Source organism: Equus przewalskii, chromosome 7, assembly GCF_037783145.1.
Source record: "Equus przewalskii isolate Varuska chromosome 7, EquPr2, whole genome shotgun sequence".
NCBI classification, from domain to species: domain Eukaryota; kingdom Metazoa; phylum Chordata; class Mammalia; order Perissodactyla; family Equidae; genus Equus; species Equus przewalskii.
Genome location: NC_091837.1, coordinates 18,211,750 through 18,231,221, shown reverse-complemented (window position 1 = coordinate 18,231,221; position 19,472 = coordinate 18,211,750). Strand labels below are relative to the sequence as shown.

General features: G+C 39.3%; 1 protein-coding gene across 3 annotated transcripts in view; it reads right to left on the bottom strand.

The window, feature by feature from the left end:
- MED13L (mediator complex subunit 13L) overlaps positions 1-19,179 on the bottom strand; it is a 277,333-nt gene extending 258,154 nt beyond the window's left edge. For 2 of the 3 annotated variants that reach the window (XM_070627184.1, XM_070627183.1), the window contains exon 1: positions 18,419-18,631. In XM_070627184.1, the coding sequence (XP_070483285.1) occupies positions 18,419-18,490 (72 nt within the window). In that variant the 5' untranslated portion in view covers positions 18,491-18,631. Of the gene's footprint in view, positions 1-18,418; positions 18,632-19,141 lie in introns of those variants that run through there. The other variant, XM_070627182.1, reaches the window with a different exon arrangement.
- Positions 19,180-19,472: the final 293 nt, after the last annotated feature.

Below are 19,472 nucleotides of genomic sequence, written 5' to 3'. Positions count from 1 at the left end.
GAATCTACCCTGATTTCAAAACATGCTGTAAAATTTCAATAATCATGATAGTGTGATATTGGCATAAGAGACACGTAGATCAAAGCAACAGAATGCAGAATCCAGAAATAAACCCTTGCATACACATACACATTCAATACACTGAATTGATTTTTGACAGTGATGTCAAGGTAACTCAATGGGAAAGCACAGTCTTTTCCAGATACCCACATGCAAAAACAACTCCAACCCTTACCTCACATCACACAAAAGAACTGACTCAAAATGGATCACTTAATCACAGACCCAAACCACTTAATTACAGACCTAAACCTAATAACTAACACTATAAAACTCCTGAAAGAAATCGTAAGAGAATCTTTGCTACCTTGGAATAGCAATTGGAATTCATACATAGCTGGTGGGAATGTAAAACGGTACAACCATTTTTTAAAAGTTTAGCAGTGCTTTATAAAGTAAAGCCTGTATTTCCCACATCATTCAGCAAGTACACTCCTAGCTATTTACAGAAATAAAAACACATACCACACACAAAAACCAGCAGATGAAAACCAGTACAGTTCACAATCATCAATAAATGGATGGATAGGCAAATTGTGGTCTATCGATACAAGGGTCTACTTAGCAATAAAAGGGAGTGACCTACTTAAAGCAACAATATGAAGTCAGAGAAAGAAGACTTCATACTCTATGATTCCATTTATTAAAAAATTCTAGAAAAGGCACAATGAATCTACAGTAACAGCAGATCAGGGGTTGCCTGGAGGTGAGGGGTGATTTCACAGACATACGCATTTGTCAAAATTCTTGAAACTGTTCTTACTTGCTTAAAATGTGTACGTTTTATTCTTACGTAAATTATACCTCAATAAGGATAATAAAAAATATATGTATTAACGAAAGAATCCATGTAAAAAAATCTCTCAAATAAAAAAAGCTATTCTTAATATCGCCAAAGTACCATCTTGTGCATCTCCAAGATAACTGTGAATATCTTTTAAAAAGTACACAATATTTTTGAAAAATTATTTTCACGCCTAACTCCATCAGAACACTGGTTAATGATTTATATTTATTAACTTTAACTAAAAGAGAACTATTGTGAAATTTCTGGGAACTAAACTATTTAATGAAGTTCATTAGTGACGTTAGGATGATTTCTTGCCCAACTGCAATAACAACCTATAAACAAAAATTTACATTATTTTCTCTGTATAGCAGACATTGTTAATTGGCTACACAAACATGAACAGCTCCTTCCTCCACAGTAACATACACTCTCTGTTGCTGGGGATAAGAACGGTGCCCACTTAAATAAATACATTTCCCAGCCTCCCTGAGATTAACAAGCATGGCCAGATGGGTTGTAAGGAACTTCCTAAATTTCCTTAAAAAGGAAGGGTGTGGCCTTCCTACATTTCCTCCTCTTTCCTATCTAGAATGCCACCATGATGACAAGAGTCTGAACAGCCATCTTGGACAATATGCTACTTGTGATAAACTAAAGACAATGGAATAACAACAAAGAGTGAGCCTGGGTCCCTTGATGACCGAGAAGTAACCAAACCAGTTCTGAAATGCCTGCCTCCAGGCTGCTGGTATATAAAAAAGAAATTAATTTCTATCTTGTTTAAGCTACTTCTCTATTTTTCAATAAGCACAGGATTATGTTGCTATACTACATCATTTTTGATATGAGAATGTCAGCAATTGGCTTTTTATTTCTAAAAAACTAAAAGACTTTCAGTGAGGTGGATTTTTTTTGAGACTATGCAATTACCTAGGTTTTTACCTTGCCCCAGTCATTGGTCAAAACAATAAGCTATCCTAATTTTTCATTTTCCAAATGATTCCCCAATTTAGAATAAAGTAGTCTAAGAGAAAAAAAATCTATCTGCCTATCTGTGGGAAGAAATTTAAAGCTGCATTATTACTCCATTAATCTCTGATAAAACTTTAAAAAAATGTAAACTGTATTATCACTCCATTAATCTCAGACAAATCTATATGCTCTAGTGATTTCTACTTTCATGCCTGCGCTAAATTATCCAGTCTACACTGTTAATTTTTAAAAGGCTCAGAGAAGAAAGAGACCAACGTTAGGAATAGCTGGAGGAGCTTCACAGAAGCCCTAAAAGGATTTACGCAGGAGAAGAAGAGCATACAATACAATGCACTGGTTAGGCGTTCAGGCTCTGTAGTCTTCAGCTCCATCACTTGCTGGCCGTGTGACCTTGGGCAAGTTATTTAAATTTTTTGCTTTAGTTTTCTCATCTGAAAACCAGGAACAGTAGTATCTACCGCATCAGGATCTCAAGGAGAAAATGCACGTACTGGCAAGCAGTTCAGCAGCTGCAGCATTCAGTAAGCACTCTTAGAAAGAGCAAAAGCTCAGAGGTGAGAATGTGCATGACATGTAGAGGTCTGATAACATACAGGTTCCTATTAGTGAGTGGTTGGAAATTTTAAATAAAAAAGGAAAATGAAAGGCTTTTGAGGGATTAAACACTGTTGAAAAATAAGAAAATTCACAGAATATGAATACCTATATGTACGAAAAGATGTTCATAACCTCATTAGAAATAAAGAAATTGAAAATTAAAATATTGAGATATTTTTTGCTCAGAGTGGAAAAAATTAAAATGAGTAAGTTTCACTATTGACAAGGATGGAAGAACTGGGCATTTATATATAGCCCATAGGAATGTACACTGACACATCTTTTTAAAGAATTTATGGCTATAACTATCAAAATTTAATGCATAACTGCACTATTACAGGGAAAAACACTGAATCTTAATGTTTCTCACAGTTGATGATTAAATAAACAATAGTACATCCTATCCTCAGAAAGAGGATACAACTGTTAAAAATAACAATAATAAAGAATGAGGTATATCTAAATTTACTGACTTGAAAATATTTTAAGACAATGTTAAGTGGAAAAAGCATGTTGCAGGAAAAATTGGAGAATTAGCCCCTATCTGTAATTTTTTAAACTATAAATAAGTCTATCAACACAATGCATAAACTGTGGTGTAAGAGTGAGTTATAATTGCACATTGTTGGAACATAACATTAAACTAAAACAGTAAGTTGGGAAAGAATATAGTATACTCCATTTATAAAACGTTCAAAAATGGGGCCGGCCCCGTGACAGAGTGGTTAAGCTCGCACAGTCTGCTTTGGTGGCCCAGGGTTTCACTGGTTCAGATCCTGAGTGCGGACCTAGCACCACTCATCAAGCCACACTGCGGTGGCGTCCCACATGGCACAACCAGAGGGACCTACAACTAGAATATACAACTATGTACTGGGGGGCTTTGGGGAGAAGGAGGAAAAGAAGAAGAAGAAAACGAAGACTGGCAACAGATGTTAGCTCAAGTGCCAATCTTAAAAGAAAAAATTCAAAAACATATAAAATTATATATACACACACACACACTATTTGCATTATTAAAACTCTGTTAAAAAATAGGGAATGATAAACATAAAATTCAGGATGATAGTTACCTCTGAAGGGAGAGGAAAGAGAGTGGGAAGGGAAGGGCACCAAAGGACATCACAAATGATAAAATGTTTTTTCTTACTCTGGGTATTAGGTACACCGGTGTTCACTGTATCATGATTCTTTCTACTTTATGTATGATTTACACACACTATTTTTATTTATTCCATATCTAATAGAAACAATTTTGAAACTTCTTATGTGTATAGGCGCATGAACATATATGAAAAAACAAGAAAAAAACCTGGAATGATACAAATTAAACTACTAGTAGTTACCTCCCCATAAGGAATGGGAATCTTCATACTAGATCCTTCAATACTGTTTGAATTTGAGACTGATGTAATTTTTTATTAAATTTATAAAATAAATTAGACTTTTCTCTTAAAATTCTAATTATGAAAATTGTAACCACATGGAAAATATTAGTGCATACAGCTGAATAAAGAACTATATTTACTTTGTGTTTATATCTATGTACAAAAAACATGCACATTAATAATAGAAGAGTTGAGGTAAATCTGATCTAATGGAATGGCTGGATTCTAGGTAATTTTTCTACAGTTTTAATCTCTTGGAAGTTTTATTTCTTGGAAATATTTTGTATTTCATTAGTACTACCTCACTTGGAGAGAAATTAAAGAAAAATGACAACTGCAAGGAAGCCAATTCTCGACCTCCAGGGTAGCAACTGAAAAATCTAGCCACATGGGAAGGCTGAATGAATTACAGCCAATCGACAATGGATAGCACACGCTGTGCCAGTAAGTGCACTCAAAACTGGAGAGGATCCCCACCACACCAAGGAGATTACATGAAAAGGTCTGAAGTGCATATGTACATTTAGTGCTTAGCTGAGAACTGGGGCTGCCAAGTAAAAGTACAGCAGGGGCAGGGAAGGGTCCAGAGCACAGGCGCCCAGAAACGAGCTGAAAAAGGAAAGACTATGGAGGGACGGGCAGAGAGGGAGGGAGGAAGGGAAAATTTTTCCCAGTCTGTGAGATAAAAACATGACATGGCATAACAATTACACCCTCCATACCTATAAAAAAAAATGTCCACTCGGAAAGCTAAGTGCTGAGAAAACAAAGACCAGAACGACAGGAATGGACATTTAAAGGAACCAAAATCAGAATGAGGAATAAGCACCAAAGAGACGCAGTTTTCCAGTCTTTAAAAATGTCCTCTCTATGCTATCTACAATGCCAATTCCTAAAAACTGGCAATCTGCACAAAGGCAAGAAGGAAAACAGGGGTCAAAGTCCATTTCATCCCCCTACCAAAAACATCACCAACATAAAATTAATATAACAAAATCTTTAAATAAAAAACTAAATGAAAACATCCCAAAGTGGGTTTACAGAGGAAAAATGTATCTGCTTTCTGCACTTATCACTATTCAAAGCAGAGGCCCTACGTAACGAAGGCTGATAGAGAGGACCAACTGCTGTTAGGGTACCCCCTCAGCATTCTCTTTCTTCCCGTCAGGGTTTCTCCATGCCCATTTCTGTTAATCAGAATTTCACGAGCTCTTCCCCCAGCAAAATATTCTGATTCCTACCTCCCACCCCCACCACCATTACCACCCAAACCTCTCCAAAGTCCCTTCTCCACCCACCCCACTAGTCCTGCCTTCTCCTTTCTTCCCTACCTTTTTTCTCCACCTCTCCCTTCTCTTATAAATCTTATTCTCAACTTAAGAGAGAAATCTTATTCTCACTGCCTCAAATCTTTTCTGAAAACTGGCAGGTTATAAGTGCTAATGTTTGGTTTAAACCTCTGAGTTCTGTAGGGCTTAATCTAACAGCAAGAACCCAGGCTCAGTGAATACTTTCATACATACACATCTGTAATCAAAGCGTAAGTCTTCTACTAACAACTACTGTCCATGTATGTTGCCAACTGTTCCTCCTTGTTTTGCATACACAAGAATGCAAATGCCATAAAACCAAGAACATCTATTTGAAAAGAACATCTATTTGCCATTTGATTCCTCTCCTATGACATATATAATTGGTCACCAAGTCCTGTCAATTCCACCTCCAAAATATTACTTGAATCCATTTCTCTCCATTCCCACTGGCCCTGTCTCATTTCTCACGTCTAGACTACTCTAAGAGCCTTCACACCTGTGGTTCCTCCACACTCCACAGAGTGCACATGAGTTTTCTCTCTGAAACATAAATCTGATCATGTCTTATCCTCCTTAAAACCCTTCAGGAAGTCCCCTGTGCATACAGAATAAACTCCAGCTCCTTCACGTCATCCAGTCGGGCATCAAACATCACTTTTCAGTCTTGTCTCTCATTTATTAAAGACTAGGCATTAAATAAAAGGTAAGTTTAATAAAGGAGAATAATTTCCAAGGATGTCTAGAAATGTTGTTGCATAACTTATTAATATATTATTTATGTGATTACTTAAGTAACTGACAAAGTTCTTCATCTCAACCATACAATATTACCACCAAACTCAAACTTTTACAAAATAGCTAAACAAAGCTCTATCCATATAATGTATTAAAACCAGACTGGGGTGTTTAAAATATTTCCATTTTCAATTCCAATATTAAAATGTAAGGCGAATCACAAGGAATCTAAATCAAGTTATTTTCTAAAATGAGTGTTAATATACAGCACCAAATTTCTCACAGTTTTCTGGAAATTGTTAATAGTCAGCTCTTTGAGTTCTTAACAGTGTTTCACATCTACCATATGAGAAAGTTTGGCAACAAAATCCAAAATTACTTTAGAAGATAAACACCCACCTTAGTGAGTCCCATTCATTTTCCATCTAGAATATTCCTTGAGTTTAACATATACCACCAAAACAAGCATTCACTTTAACAGATTCATTAGAAAAGTTTCCCAACAACAAGTAAATACTTCTTCTTCAAATCAAATTTATAAAATTTACTAAAGAAGACAATTTATTAGCTTACATATGTCAAAGTATGAGTTCTCACGAGAATCATTCTACTGTTTAATTAAATGTTATGGGATCTTGCAGACAGACTCAAGAATAGCACCATCTGTCTGGGTTGCAAAGCTCAGTTTCACCATGATATTACCAAACAGCAACAAAATATCATTTTCATACATCTCTCTCTCAAGTAATTTATAGACAACTAGTGAATTTAGTCTACTGGGATCATGACACTTGATTCGATCCATATAGATGATTACACTTTGTACGTAAACCAATATACTTCGAAAAGTATTTACAGTAATTTAAACTTTAGTTAAGAACTTGTCTATCAGAAGGTAAATATTTATGGTCTTCAGAAGCTAAGATGTAGATTTAAGCCTTGGTATAAATTCTAAATGTTAAACTGCTTAAGGTTTTATATAAATCTGTAAAACTAAAAAATGTCTGTTATTTGTTTACAATAATTATCATGCAGGTAAATTTTTCTAAAATTTCTACAGCCCTACGATTATATCACTACACTTTTGATAGGATTTCAATTCCCTTTTTTTAAGGTGAAAAGTACTTAAAAAGAGAAAGAATTATAAATAAAACCATCTTTGCAATCTGAAGAACACAGAAACAAAGGTGACTGAGAAATGTCTCATTATAATCCTGAATTCAAAAACAGAAAATAATACTTGCCACTGCGATCATAACCTAAACAATTCATACAGGCACGCCTGCCACAGGCATAACATCCTCTGCCCCTCCCCAACGCTGAGTATGAAGGCAGAGTTCGATAAAGTAAAATCTTCAATACACGAGTACTATTCTCCTAACGTTCAACTGTGGAAGAAATTGCTAAAAGAAGCTGTATGGGATAATAGATGGTTTAACTAGGCAGTCTCAAATGAGTAAAACAACACTAACTGGGCAAAGGTAACAACTCGGGTCTCATAGACCAAACTTGCTAATAAAACCTGGAGATTATCTCAACAGGATACTTTTCTTTCTTTATCTCAAGGTTCTGCTTAATGATTACTTCAGTTGTGCCAAAAATGGAAATCAGGATGCTATCTGATGTTTGCTAGACAAGCACAGACAGGGCACAACTTACAATTCTACTCCCCACTTATGATAATTTGCCTTGATCCCCAGAAAGCAAAAACGCCACCCCCACTTGATCTGTCCCAACACCTAATCAATGGACCACTGTACCCACCTCCATGAAAACTGTACGAAAACAAGGTCACTGAAGCACTAGGCTCAGAACCTGGAAGGCAGCCGTTCAAGCAGGGCAGGAATTCTTGGCGCACATCTCCACTGCGTGAAAGCCAACGCAACCAAAAGGAAAGTTCTTCCCAGGGTTTGTGCTCATCAGTAAGACCCCCATCAGAAGGTACTAAATTGCTGACTTAAGCAACAATTAGAGCAAAGAGCAGAACTCAGATAACAAATTACAGAGAAAGAAGAGAAGACACTGACCAAAGAAGCAATCCTTAAAATAACATTTTCTAGGGTGGCTGACTAAACTGTCTCTAAAAGCAATTCCAAAGGAAAAGGACGAAGAAATATTATGGACAATGGCATTGGTATCTGATCCATCTCAAGGGGGCTTTGACAAATACTTCTCATTTGGGCAGATGTGTATCAGTTCTGGCATGACTAGCCAAAATCAGTTTTATAACTGTGAAGTGTACAACTTAAGGAGGTGACATTCGACCTTCTTAAAAAGACCATTAAAAGAAAATAAAAATAAAGATGGTTGATTGCAATAAGCACATCAAGTAAAATGCAAAACTTTTAGCTAAAATTTTTTCTAAATGTTTACTCAGGGGCCAGCCCACTGGTATAGTGGTTAAGTTCATGCGCTCTGCTTCAGTGGCCTGGGGTTCACAGGTTCGGATCCCCAGCACAGACCTACCAGCACTCATCAAGCCATGCTGTGCCAGTGTCCCACATACAAAATAGAGGAAGACTGGCACAGGTGACCCAGCAACAATCTTCCTCAAGCAAAAAGAGGGGGATCAGCAAGAGATGTTTGGCCAATCTTCCTCATAAAAGAAAAAAGTTTATTCAGTCTCAAGCTCACTATCTTTTTTTTTTAAAGATTGGCACCTGAGCTAACAACTGTTGCCAATCTTTTTTTTTTTTTTCTGCTTTATCTCCCCAAATCCCCCCAGTACATAGTTGTATATCTCAGTTGCAGGTCCTTCTAGTTGCAGCATGTGGGACACCACCTCAGCGTGGCCTGACGAGCGGCGCCATGTCCGTGCTCAGAATCTGAACCAGTGAAACCCTGGGCTGCCTCAGCAGAGCGCAGGAACTTAACCACTCGGCCACAGGGCCAGCCCCTCAAGCTCAATACCTTTAATCTTCGAATTTTAAAAGCACTCAAGCTACAACTGAGATTGTCCCCCTTCCTTCACACTTATTCATTCCTTATATATTCTCACATCTTTTATTTCTAAGAGGTATCTTACTCTTTTCCAGTGCTAACCCCATCATCTGGGTACCATCTCAAGCCAGGCTTGTTTCACCAATTTTCAACTCTTCTTATATCTTCCATCTTTCTTTCTTTCTCTCCACCATAGCTGCTCCTAAGTCCATAAACACAAATGAGGCTCTCACCTACTAAAAGATTTCCTTCAATCTACCTTTCAATCTCTTACCCTCCCCACTCCCATGTCCCTGCTTGGTTCACCATGAACCTTCTTCACCTGAAAAGTGAAGTACTCTGTACCTCTCCCCTTCAAGGTGCACCACAATTGTCTTTGAAAACTACGCTTATTCTCTCTTTATTTGTATATCAGAGAAAGCAAAATTACGCTGTCTATTTAAAGCACATATAACACAGACATTCATGACTTAAATGTCTAGGCTACATGAGAAGTAATCCTAAACCAAAACCTAATTTGTTCTCAATGCACAAAATTTAAAGAATGATGGGTTACACAGTTCAACAATTCTAGTTTGTATATCTAAGAGAGCAATCCTAGAAAGGCTTTTAAACACATTATTAAATGTAATACCATTTAACACACTTGTTTTTCCTCAACTCATCTCTCATAATAGTTTCTATATCGTCTTGGATTATCTCCCGCTTTTAGTTTCATGTCCCATCTGCTCATTTAAGATTCACGTCTGTCCAGTTTCTGAAATATTTGTCACTTTAGTCATTAGCATTTTGCGTAATATAGCACTGTTTTTTTTAAAGTTCAGAACTGAATTATTTTAGAAAACTGATTATTTTAACATCACCATTTCTTAATCTAAATTGGCCTGCCCACACTTAAAATTTTCAACCTAACAAAAATTAGATTTCAATAAATTTTTATACTGTTCTTTAAAAAGAAACCAAGAACAAAGACCACAAATTAGAAGTGCTCTCCTACATACCATTTCCGTAAATATTATCAAAGACAGACTCAGCATTGTCAACTGAGCCTCCCAAGAATGTCCTTTCCATTTCTCTCTAGCAAGCCACATGCATTATTTGAAAATGAATTACATAGGTCCTACATTTCTCAAGTAACATACAAAAAGTTAACATTTCTAAATAATAGTTTATTGGCTACCCCATCCAACCTCATCACCAATTCTTTTTCATTTCACTGGGGCTCTGAAGTCCTCATCTACCAGACAAAATAGCAAGTAGAAAGCTTGTCTCTAGTGGTGAGTGAAGGAAGAAACAGAAAGGAAGAGCTGAAGGGCAAAGAAATACAGAATCCTTTCCTGATGAAATCAGAGGACCTGCCGTTACTCTTGACGTTTTCCTAAAGGCCCATCAGCAAAGAGGAAGCAGCGGTGGACTCCTGCACCGAACCCGCTGCTCTGCCCACAGGTGTCCTTGCCTCACAGCCTCTCCCTGAGCCTCTCTCCAGGACAGCAGTCCTCTCCTGGGCCTAGAAGAGACCCCCGAGCCCGGGCCGCCCTCACCTCCACTGCCTGAAGCCAAGAAGGGTTTGCAGGGAGCGCCTGCTCTGACTGCCAGCACTCTACAGTCAGAGGAAACGTGCTGCTGACATTCTAAACAGGAACAATAAACCTAAGCTCATTCCCATAAAAATGTTGCCATAAATAGCATATGAGTTCTATAACACAAGTAATTAAGTACAATATAACATAAATAGGCTATGCATCATTTGTAGCAACAGAAGTAAGGGTAGGTTTTTATGTGAAAACAAACTTAGAAATTAACTTTTTCTAATATTTTACAATGTTGGAAACCACCTACACGTAAAATTCTACATTTGTGGATAAAAACTTAGGAGACTATTCATATTCAACATGACTAATACAAAAACTACAGATGGGGGGCCCTCCTTCTGCCAACAAAGTCTAAACAAAATTTTAAATGTTGCTGCATTATTAAATGAAAAACAGAAATTAGCTGGTAGTTGAGGATACAAACTTAGTTCAAAACATAGTAAGTGTTGTGACACGTGTGTCAGACTAAAACGTGATTTCGTCTTTAAGAAGAAAAAGATATTTATTAAGTACTAGTTCTGACATTCCCTGAGACAAATCTCAAAATGTTAATAGAACTGCTATTTAAAGTTCAAAGAGCACTCCGGAGCTGCCAAGGAATTAATAGCTTAAACTACCAAATAAGAGCCACAGTTCAATTCCCAGTCCCAGCCAGTCACAGCGCAAGATTGGCACAGTAAAATCATGCAGCGTATTAAAGACACACAACTGTGAATCATATATACAAATGAGAAAAGTAGCATCTGAAGGTAAATTTCAAGTTTTTCTTCTCAATCATGGCAACTTTATGAGGAAAGACACAAGAAGAACAATTGAATCTTCTGCTCCCCCAAAACAAGTACAAATACAACATACCTGCCATACTTAAAACAAGTAATTTTGCCATTCCAACTTCCTGGTTAATTACCTAGGGCTACTCTATAACTTTAGTTGTAATTTTCTAAGCACACACCTCTTGATCAGTTGGAATTCTTTTTTAAAAAGATTTTCTGGAATGCATCTAAAATATTACCAAGCCACAGCACGTACAGGCTAGATAATATATATTCAGAACAAAGAGCTAAACATCTAAATAAGTTCAAAGAAAAATAACATAATTATGATCAAGACCTAAATGGGCAATGAGAATTCCCTTAGGGAATAAGATGGAGAAGAGCACAGTTGTCCAGTAATTCATTCATTTAACAAATAGTTAATGAGCACCTAACTACGAAGAGAATGCGAAGATGACTTAGGCAGGGTCACTGCCCTACAGAAGCTCATATGCTTTTCAGAGGTACACAGAAGGAGGTACACAGAAGAAGCAAGAGTGACTAGTTCTGCCTGCAGGAGTCAGGGAAAGCTTCACAGAGGAGGTGACATTTGACCCACTTAAAAGATGAGTAGGATTGCGCCAGGCTTATACACACGCAAAAAAACTAGGAACTGGTTCCTGAGTTAGACAAACATATGTTTTTCCTTATTTCTCTTTAGGACATTAAAATTCAAACATGAGAATTAGCAACACAAAATGTTTTTTCACTCCAATTATACTCTTTGAATACCTTACTCATTAGCTCTCAAATTAAACCCAGAAGAATTTAATCATCGTTCCTATTTAATGAAATAACATGGAACTATATGAAGAAACTTGTGTGTGTCTTCCACAAAAAGATTCCTCAAAAGTTTATCAATGTTCTTTGGAGGGGAAAAAAAATCACAGTAGTTTTCATGCAGTTTAATACCCTTTTATTAGACACTTAATCTTTGAAATTTCCACTCAATATTATAAAAATTCTATTCACAATTATTTTACTTGAAATAATTTCCTCAAATTTAATTTTAAAATCAAATGTCTTAAATACAACCAATTAATGCAGTGATTTAATACAAACTGAAACAATTATTCAAGCAATCTAGTGAAGCTTGAAAAAAGAAAAAGTATTTACCTACAAGTTTACCTATTTCTCTTTATCTTCCCTTTTCCATTTTATAAGTTAAAGTTACAAGTTTAAACTATGCAAAATAAAGACACAAATGAAATTTTAATATAATCAACTCAGGAGGTTCCTTAACAGTAATGGAATTTCACTGTACTGGAAAAAGTACAAAATGTAGAAAGCTGTCAACCTGGGCTCTGTGCTATTTCACAGTAGCAGAAATACAGTTTTAATAAGATTCTACCACAATTCATGTAGAACGAAAAATTAAACATTCAGAAATACACAGAGTATGGAGATGCCAATGACATAACATTTTTCCCTGGACACAATTAATTCTCCTAATTCTCACCTAGAAAGACAGAAAAAAGAAGTCATCTTTCTTCTTTTTTTTCAGACTAGAATCCAAATGTATTCTACAAAATATTTTATTAGCTTAAAAAAGGAAAACAACTCTATTCCAACAAACACGCTAATATAAATGCAAGTGAAACAGGGGTTCCCAAAAGACTATGACAGCCAAATTAATGAGGATAGAATCTAATCTACACTACAGATGATTTTAAAAATTAAACAAGAAAACAATGTAGTTGAGTAGGGGAAATGTCTCTGAAATAAACAAACACCAATCACAACATTTTAAAAGAATTTAACACTATGTTTATATCAACTAAAGCAAAGATAGAAAACTAAGCTGATGTACAAGTGACCTCATACTAAACAAAAATTGGACGAGCACACATATTTCATTCATGCAAATAAGTCTGAGTTTACAATTCCTCGTTTATGTTAATATTTACCAAGATTAATGGAAAATCATCTCCCCTATGTAATGAAGTGAATTCCCCCAACAGAACAAAGCTAACACCTTCAAATCTTTCAAATAAACAATGAAAGCATATACTATAAAAGGAAATTATCTGAATGGGATCAGAAAAAAGTTAAGTAATTCAAGAAGGAAAAAAGTCCTAAATTCCAAGAACACATTACAAATATTGATTCCATTAATTCCAAAACTCTAAGTCAGTCCTTTGAAACAAACATGCATGTGTGTGCGTGTGTGTGAATTTTTTTTTAACTACACCACACAGCATATTTTTAGGCTACCTAATTACCTCACTTTGCAATGCATTAAATGTCATTTCTCAAAATAGGAATGTTTATAAAATGACAAAAAAGAAATTCTGGCGGCCAACACTATACAACACACAGTTTGTAAAGCGGTATTGTCCATTTTAAACAAATGACACTGGTAGCAACGTTGCAGAAATCCGTCTTCTTGGTTTATAATAAATTGTTGCAATGCACAGTTCAGTAATAACAATACCTAATATTCAACCTTATTACTAATTCTCATAAACTCTGCCTAATCTCTCTCACTGGCTAGCTTCTGTGAAATAAATGTATCACCCACTTTATACAAATCAGTACCTTCTACTACTAGTTTAAAGGAGGGCAACATTATTTTCTTCCACCAAATAAGTTATTTCAGAAAAATATCTAGTCTATCTTTGAATCAAACTTTGAGAGACAGCTGAATTAATTGTTCATAAAAAACATCCAGATAAACAATCTTACTACTATTTACATTGAGTTTCATCTCAATTTTAAATAATTTGACAAACATAACTATAGATGTACTTATCTTTTGCAAATGGTCATCATAATTTATGGCATACAGCACAAACTGGTGACAGACTATCCTCTTTATTAATCTCAAGAGTAGAGGAGATTTCTGAAAGTGTTTGATGAACACAATTAACTCACAATCAACCAAGCTAAATTAGCCAGTGAACGAAAAAGATAAATCCATTTTTCCTTACCTAGTTAATATAATCCACTATATTAGTTAGTATATATATACTATAATTTAACGTTATTTAAAGGAATGCCTAAAGAGATTTTTTTCCCCAAATAAATACCTAACACAATCATGAGAAAAATGACCAAAGATTCCACAGAAAGTGCTAAGTTATACAAGCACCTCACATAAACTCAATAAACACTTACTGTCCTTAAGGCACCCTTCATTCTCACAAAGAAGAAACAGACCCAACCTAACTTCCTCTCAGTGAGCACTTCAAGCACTAACACAGCAACGTACTCTGCAGCATACAAGTCTAAGGTACGTTATTTTCTCTCGAAAATTATGAACTCATCGCACATACAAATGGCTCTTTAAAACGGTCCCGTAAACTGCTACACTATGCCTTAAATTGCTGTCTATTATGTACTTAAAAATATTTACTGGCAATTGGAGGTTAATATGGCAACTATTACCGGGTGGCAATTATTGCTATTAAAAATATATAAATACTCTAACACCATGTGCTACAAACAACATGCTAAACAGAAAACATACATTAGCAAAGTATAAATATTTTCATTAAAGAAAATGAACCATCATAAAAAAAAGATGCTTTAAGTGTAAATACTAAAATTGGAAACTGAGATGAAAAAATACCCTGTGTCTGTATTTTGGCGCTGGTGAAGATTAGTGAAATCACTCCCTTTTCCTCATTTTCAATTGGAAGTCCTCCCCATTTGGTTCTAGCTCAAAAGAACAGATGTCAAAGTTTCTACATTTACAACTATGTTCCTTCTCTACAAAAAATAAATTTCTTAAAAAAAAACAAAAGCAGGTCATCAAGAGATTACCTTAAAACCTTCAAATATAGAATTCATAGTCCTTAATAGAAATTATGTATTAAAGTGCACGTGTGTTTCAATTCGGGGAGGAAGAATCTGATCTTATCACCCAATCACCCCATAGTTAGGATGATTCTAACAAATAAAACAACAGGAACGTGGAGCATACATACTTAACATTCAGATCACCTCACGTCAAAGAGTATATACCTAAATCTAGCTGAAGGACACAAAATCGGTTTTCTCCATATCATTTCAATAGAGAAACAAAACTAAAGATATACGTACATCTGGAACTTATAATACGTCTTCCCACAAGGGTAAGTTGAATACCAGAGGGTACACTGTTATACTTTTCAAAAGGGCAGATTTAACACAATTAACTGAATTATAACTGAGTGAATCTATAACAAGAGTCTCCCAGAAATGTGATAGACAGCATGAGAAAACAGTTCTCAGTCACAAACGCACAGCCAGGCATGCATTTAATACAGTAGCTACAAATAATCTCACAACAGTAAGAACCAGAAACATACAATGACCCGTATCATATATACACAATGGCATTTTTCACATGGTAGGAAAGGGAGGCGGGGTTGAGAGAGAATTTAGGAAATCTGAGGCCATGAGGTAGAATATCAGAAAGCAAAGTAAGTAAAAGACTAACAAAAACCTTAAGGCACCTGATTGCACAATCAAGTTTCGCCAAGCCATAATGAACACCTAAAGGTACTGGAAAGCGGGTGGGTCATTAACGTGGTACAGAACTCTAATCTCAAGTTTATATTTCAATCCACATTAATATGAGTATCTAGGTAAATTCTCTATAAACAATACTTTTCTCTGCTCAAAAATACTGCAGGCCAAAAGAATACATACATGTTATTAAGCACACATGCTTTACTGTGAACAGGTGATGATTTTATCTCCTTCAGAATTAACTATACTATACAATGGACTTCAAGCAACATATTTTTAATATTCTCGCTGCTAATATCTAATGTTCAAAAAAAATTCAATTTGGAATGAGAAAAACTTACATCAGCAGCTTTTTAACTGATTTGTAATTTAAAAAATAGCACCTTATCCACTCTCTACAAAAGAATGTAGACATTCTATAGTCCTTTAAAAAAAAAATCAAAGCATGCATTTCCGCAGTTCTGCATTTCAAAGTTGCTACCTAAACAGTAATTCTGTTTAAAAAAAAAAAAAAGTATATTCAAAAATCAATTCCTAGTTTAAAGAGCTTTAAGAGAAAATACCCGAAGTACAAACCTTTAGTCAGTCATAAAGCAGAGAATCCTCTCCCACAAAATTTTCTCCAAAAGAACCTCGAGCATCTTATCTCTATAACATTATCACCCTTACTTAAGGTTTAAAAAAAATAAAAGATAAAAGAAATGATATGCCTTAAAGACTGGCTACACATATAATAAGACTTTCATTTGTCTACAAAATCTACTGTATATAAATTAGCCACATACACCCAAGCCATTACCAGCCAGCATGATGTATGGTAATCTGGGGGATCTCTCCTCACTAATATAAGTCTACTTGGTTATTTTAATTACCTGTTAAAGTGTCAATGTGGTCACCAGCCGCCAAACAAAAACCATTTTAAATACCCCTTAATCAATATGTTTGCTAATCTATGAAAGTCCCTGAATCTGAGTGATACTAAACGATAGACTGAGGGGGAGAAAAGAGGAGGCAAAATGAGTTTTATTCACATATACCAAAAGACCAAGAGAAAACTATGATCATACTGAGAGGAAGAATCGCAACTCGCAATTGAATTTTAAGATTAAATATCTGAATAAAAATGTTGGAAGAGAAAAAAAATTGACCTGATCTTACTACAGTGAAAGCACGGATACTATTGTCGCTGGGTCTTTGTAGGTAAAAATCGCATGTTTTGATCTTTTTTATCTGTATAATGAGACATTTAATAAAATAACACTTCTATTTGAAAAGTTGGCAAGAATCTGTATTTCTCCACTAGTCTCAAAGAAAAAAGCATCTATGCTACCCATAATTAAATGTAACTAATTACAATCTGAACACTAAATTATTTATCCAGTGTAAACAAGGATTAAGAGGAAATAATGCTCCCATCTACAGCAGAGGTTACAGAAAACAATTTCCAAAATGCACGCCCTCCAAAAGGCAGTCCCCCCAGAAAGGGTACACAAGTTGAAATAAGTTGCTTTTTTTAAGGCTACATTAAACAAACCGTTCAGCCAATTTTCCAATTATATTCTACGCTTGAAACATAATTGCCTTACATCTGTTTACAAATCTTTGCTCAATATTTAAACAAATTCGTAGTCTCCCGGGCACATAGCTATACATACAGTAACTCATGCACAAAGCACATATTTAAAGACCACGCACCGCAATTATTAGCCTAAACGCCAGGTTTAACAACGTGAATGTTTTCAGAGCTAGGTAACACGACCCAATAAAAAGCAAAGATGGCATTTACCACCAAATGTCACTGCCACCGCCAGGAACGAGTCGCTGGAGCCCTATGCATTTTTAATTTCGATGAATCTAGACGCCGTCGTCGGGTGCCAGGCTTCCAGGAGAACAATTGACACCCTAACTGCTTCGAGATTAAGGCAGACGGTTCAAACCCGAAGGAAAAGTTGTCAATTATCAGAGAGCGCGCGCGCGCGAGGGGAAGGCAGATAAAAGCGATGTTATCCAAGCTCCCAGCTTGTTGCTTTTGTGTGTGTGTGTGGATTCGTTGTTAGGATAGGGAAAACAGTTTTTAAAAGACACAGGAGGAGAGAAAGAAGAAACAGCTTTCTCCACCTTCCGTCGGCTCGGCGCAATGGCTCTCCGGCGGAGTGAGCCCGAGAGGCGGGCGGCTGCCGGTGTTTACACCCGCGGGGGCTTCGGTGCCAGGGTCCTCTACTGACACCATCGCGTTCCATCAACTGTTTGCGGGCGAAACTGCAGGTGTCATGATGGAATTTTAAAAAAAAAAAAAATTCAAAAGCGGGACGGCGGGCGGGCGATCCCACAGTGGGGAGGAAAGGCTGCTTATCGCAGGCGCGGGCAGCCCCAGGCAAAAGCCTTCCACGTTTGGGGGGGGGAGAAAAAAGGGGGGGAGCGGGGAGGGGAGGGGGGTGTGATGGCAACAGAGGGTGGGCGTTCGGAGTGCGACCCGGAATCCGCAGCTCTGAGACTCGCACATGCAAATTCCACGCCGAGCGCCGCGCTCACAAACGATTTTTAAAGAGCCAAATAAACACTGGACGGGGTCCAAGGCGAGGGGGCGCCGATCCAAGCGGGGGAGCCGCGGCGGGGCGCACGGCGGGGAGAGGCGAGGGAGGGGCGAAGTCCCGCGGCGGGAGGAGAAAGTTGGTCGGCGGCGGAGGTCGGGCGCCCCCAACCCCCCCCCGGCCGGCCCCCTCCCCGCCGCCCGGCGACTCACCAGCGAGAAGAGGTTGGAGTGACAATCCTCCAGGCTCGCCCCGTTCGCCACCCAGTTCGCTGCCGCAGTCATGATCCTCCGCGAGCCCGGCCGCCAGAGCGGGGCATGTCGGAGCGAGGCGTCCGAGGCGAGGCCGGGCCGGGCGGCGGCGCCTCGCCGGGGAGCGCGGGCCGCCGCCGCCGCCGCTGCCGCCGCCGCTACCGCCGCCGCCGCCGGGGGAGGGCGCGCGGGCCGGCGGGCGGGCGCGAGGCGCCGCGGCGACGCCGCGCCGGGGGCGGCGGGCCCGGGCCGGCGGGGGGGTCCGCGGCGGCCGCTCGGCTCCTTCCTGCTCGGCCGGCGGCGGCGGCGGCGGCGGCGGCTCCCGCGGCTCCGGCGGCGGCGGGGGGCGCTGTCCGCGCGGCCCGGCGCCCTCCCCGCCTCTCAGGGCCGCCGCTGCCTCCCCGGCTGGCGCTGCGGGCCGGCCGCCGCCTCCGCCTTCCCTGTTCCGCCGCCGCCGCCGCCGCCTTGTTTATCTCCAGCCACCGACTCCCCCTCGGCCCCCGCCGGCGCGTGAGGGGAGGCGAGCCCCGGAGCCGCCGCCGCCGCCGCCTCGGAGCCGCCGCCGCCGCGGAGCGCGAACTCGCGAAGGGGGGGGTGCGGACGAAGCCAGCGGGCGACCCCGGCAGCCGAGCGACGTCCCCTCCTTCCTCTTCCTCCCCCACCCCCCCCTCCTCCCCAGTCAGCCTCGCTTCTCCTCCCTCCCCGGGCTCGCTCGCTCTGACAGCAATGGCGGCCGCCGACCGCGGCTCCGCCCGCCATTGGCTGGTGGCGCGTCACGTGACGGGCGCCGGCCGCGCGGGGGGGCGGGGGCGGGGGAGGGGCCGGGAGCGGCGGCGGCTGCGGCGGCGGCGGCTCGCGGGCGGCGCTGCTGAGCCGAGCGCGGCCGTCTTCTTGGCCCGAAGAGGGAGGGAGACGGGGAGGGAGAGAAAGAAGTGCGGGCGGCGGCCGGCCGGCCCGGCTGCGCGGCCGTGGACTGCCCTCGTGGGCGCCGCGCCCCGCCCCCTGGGGTGCACGG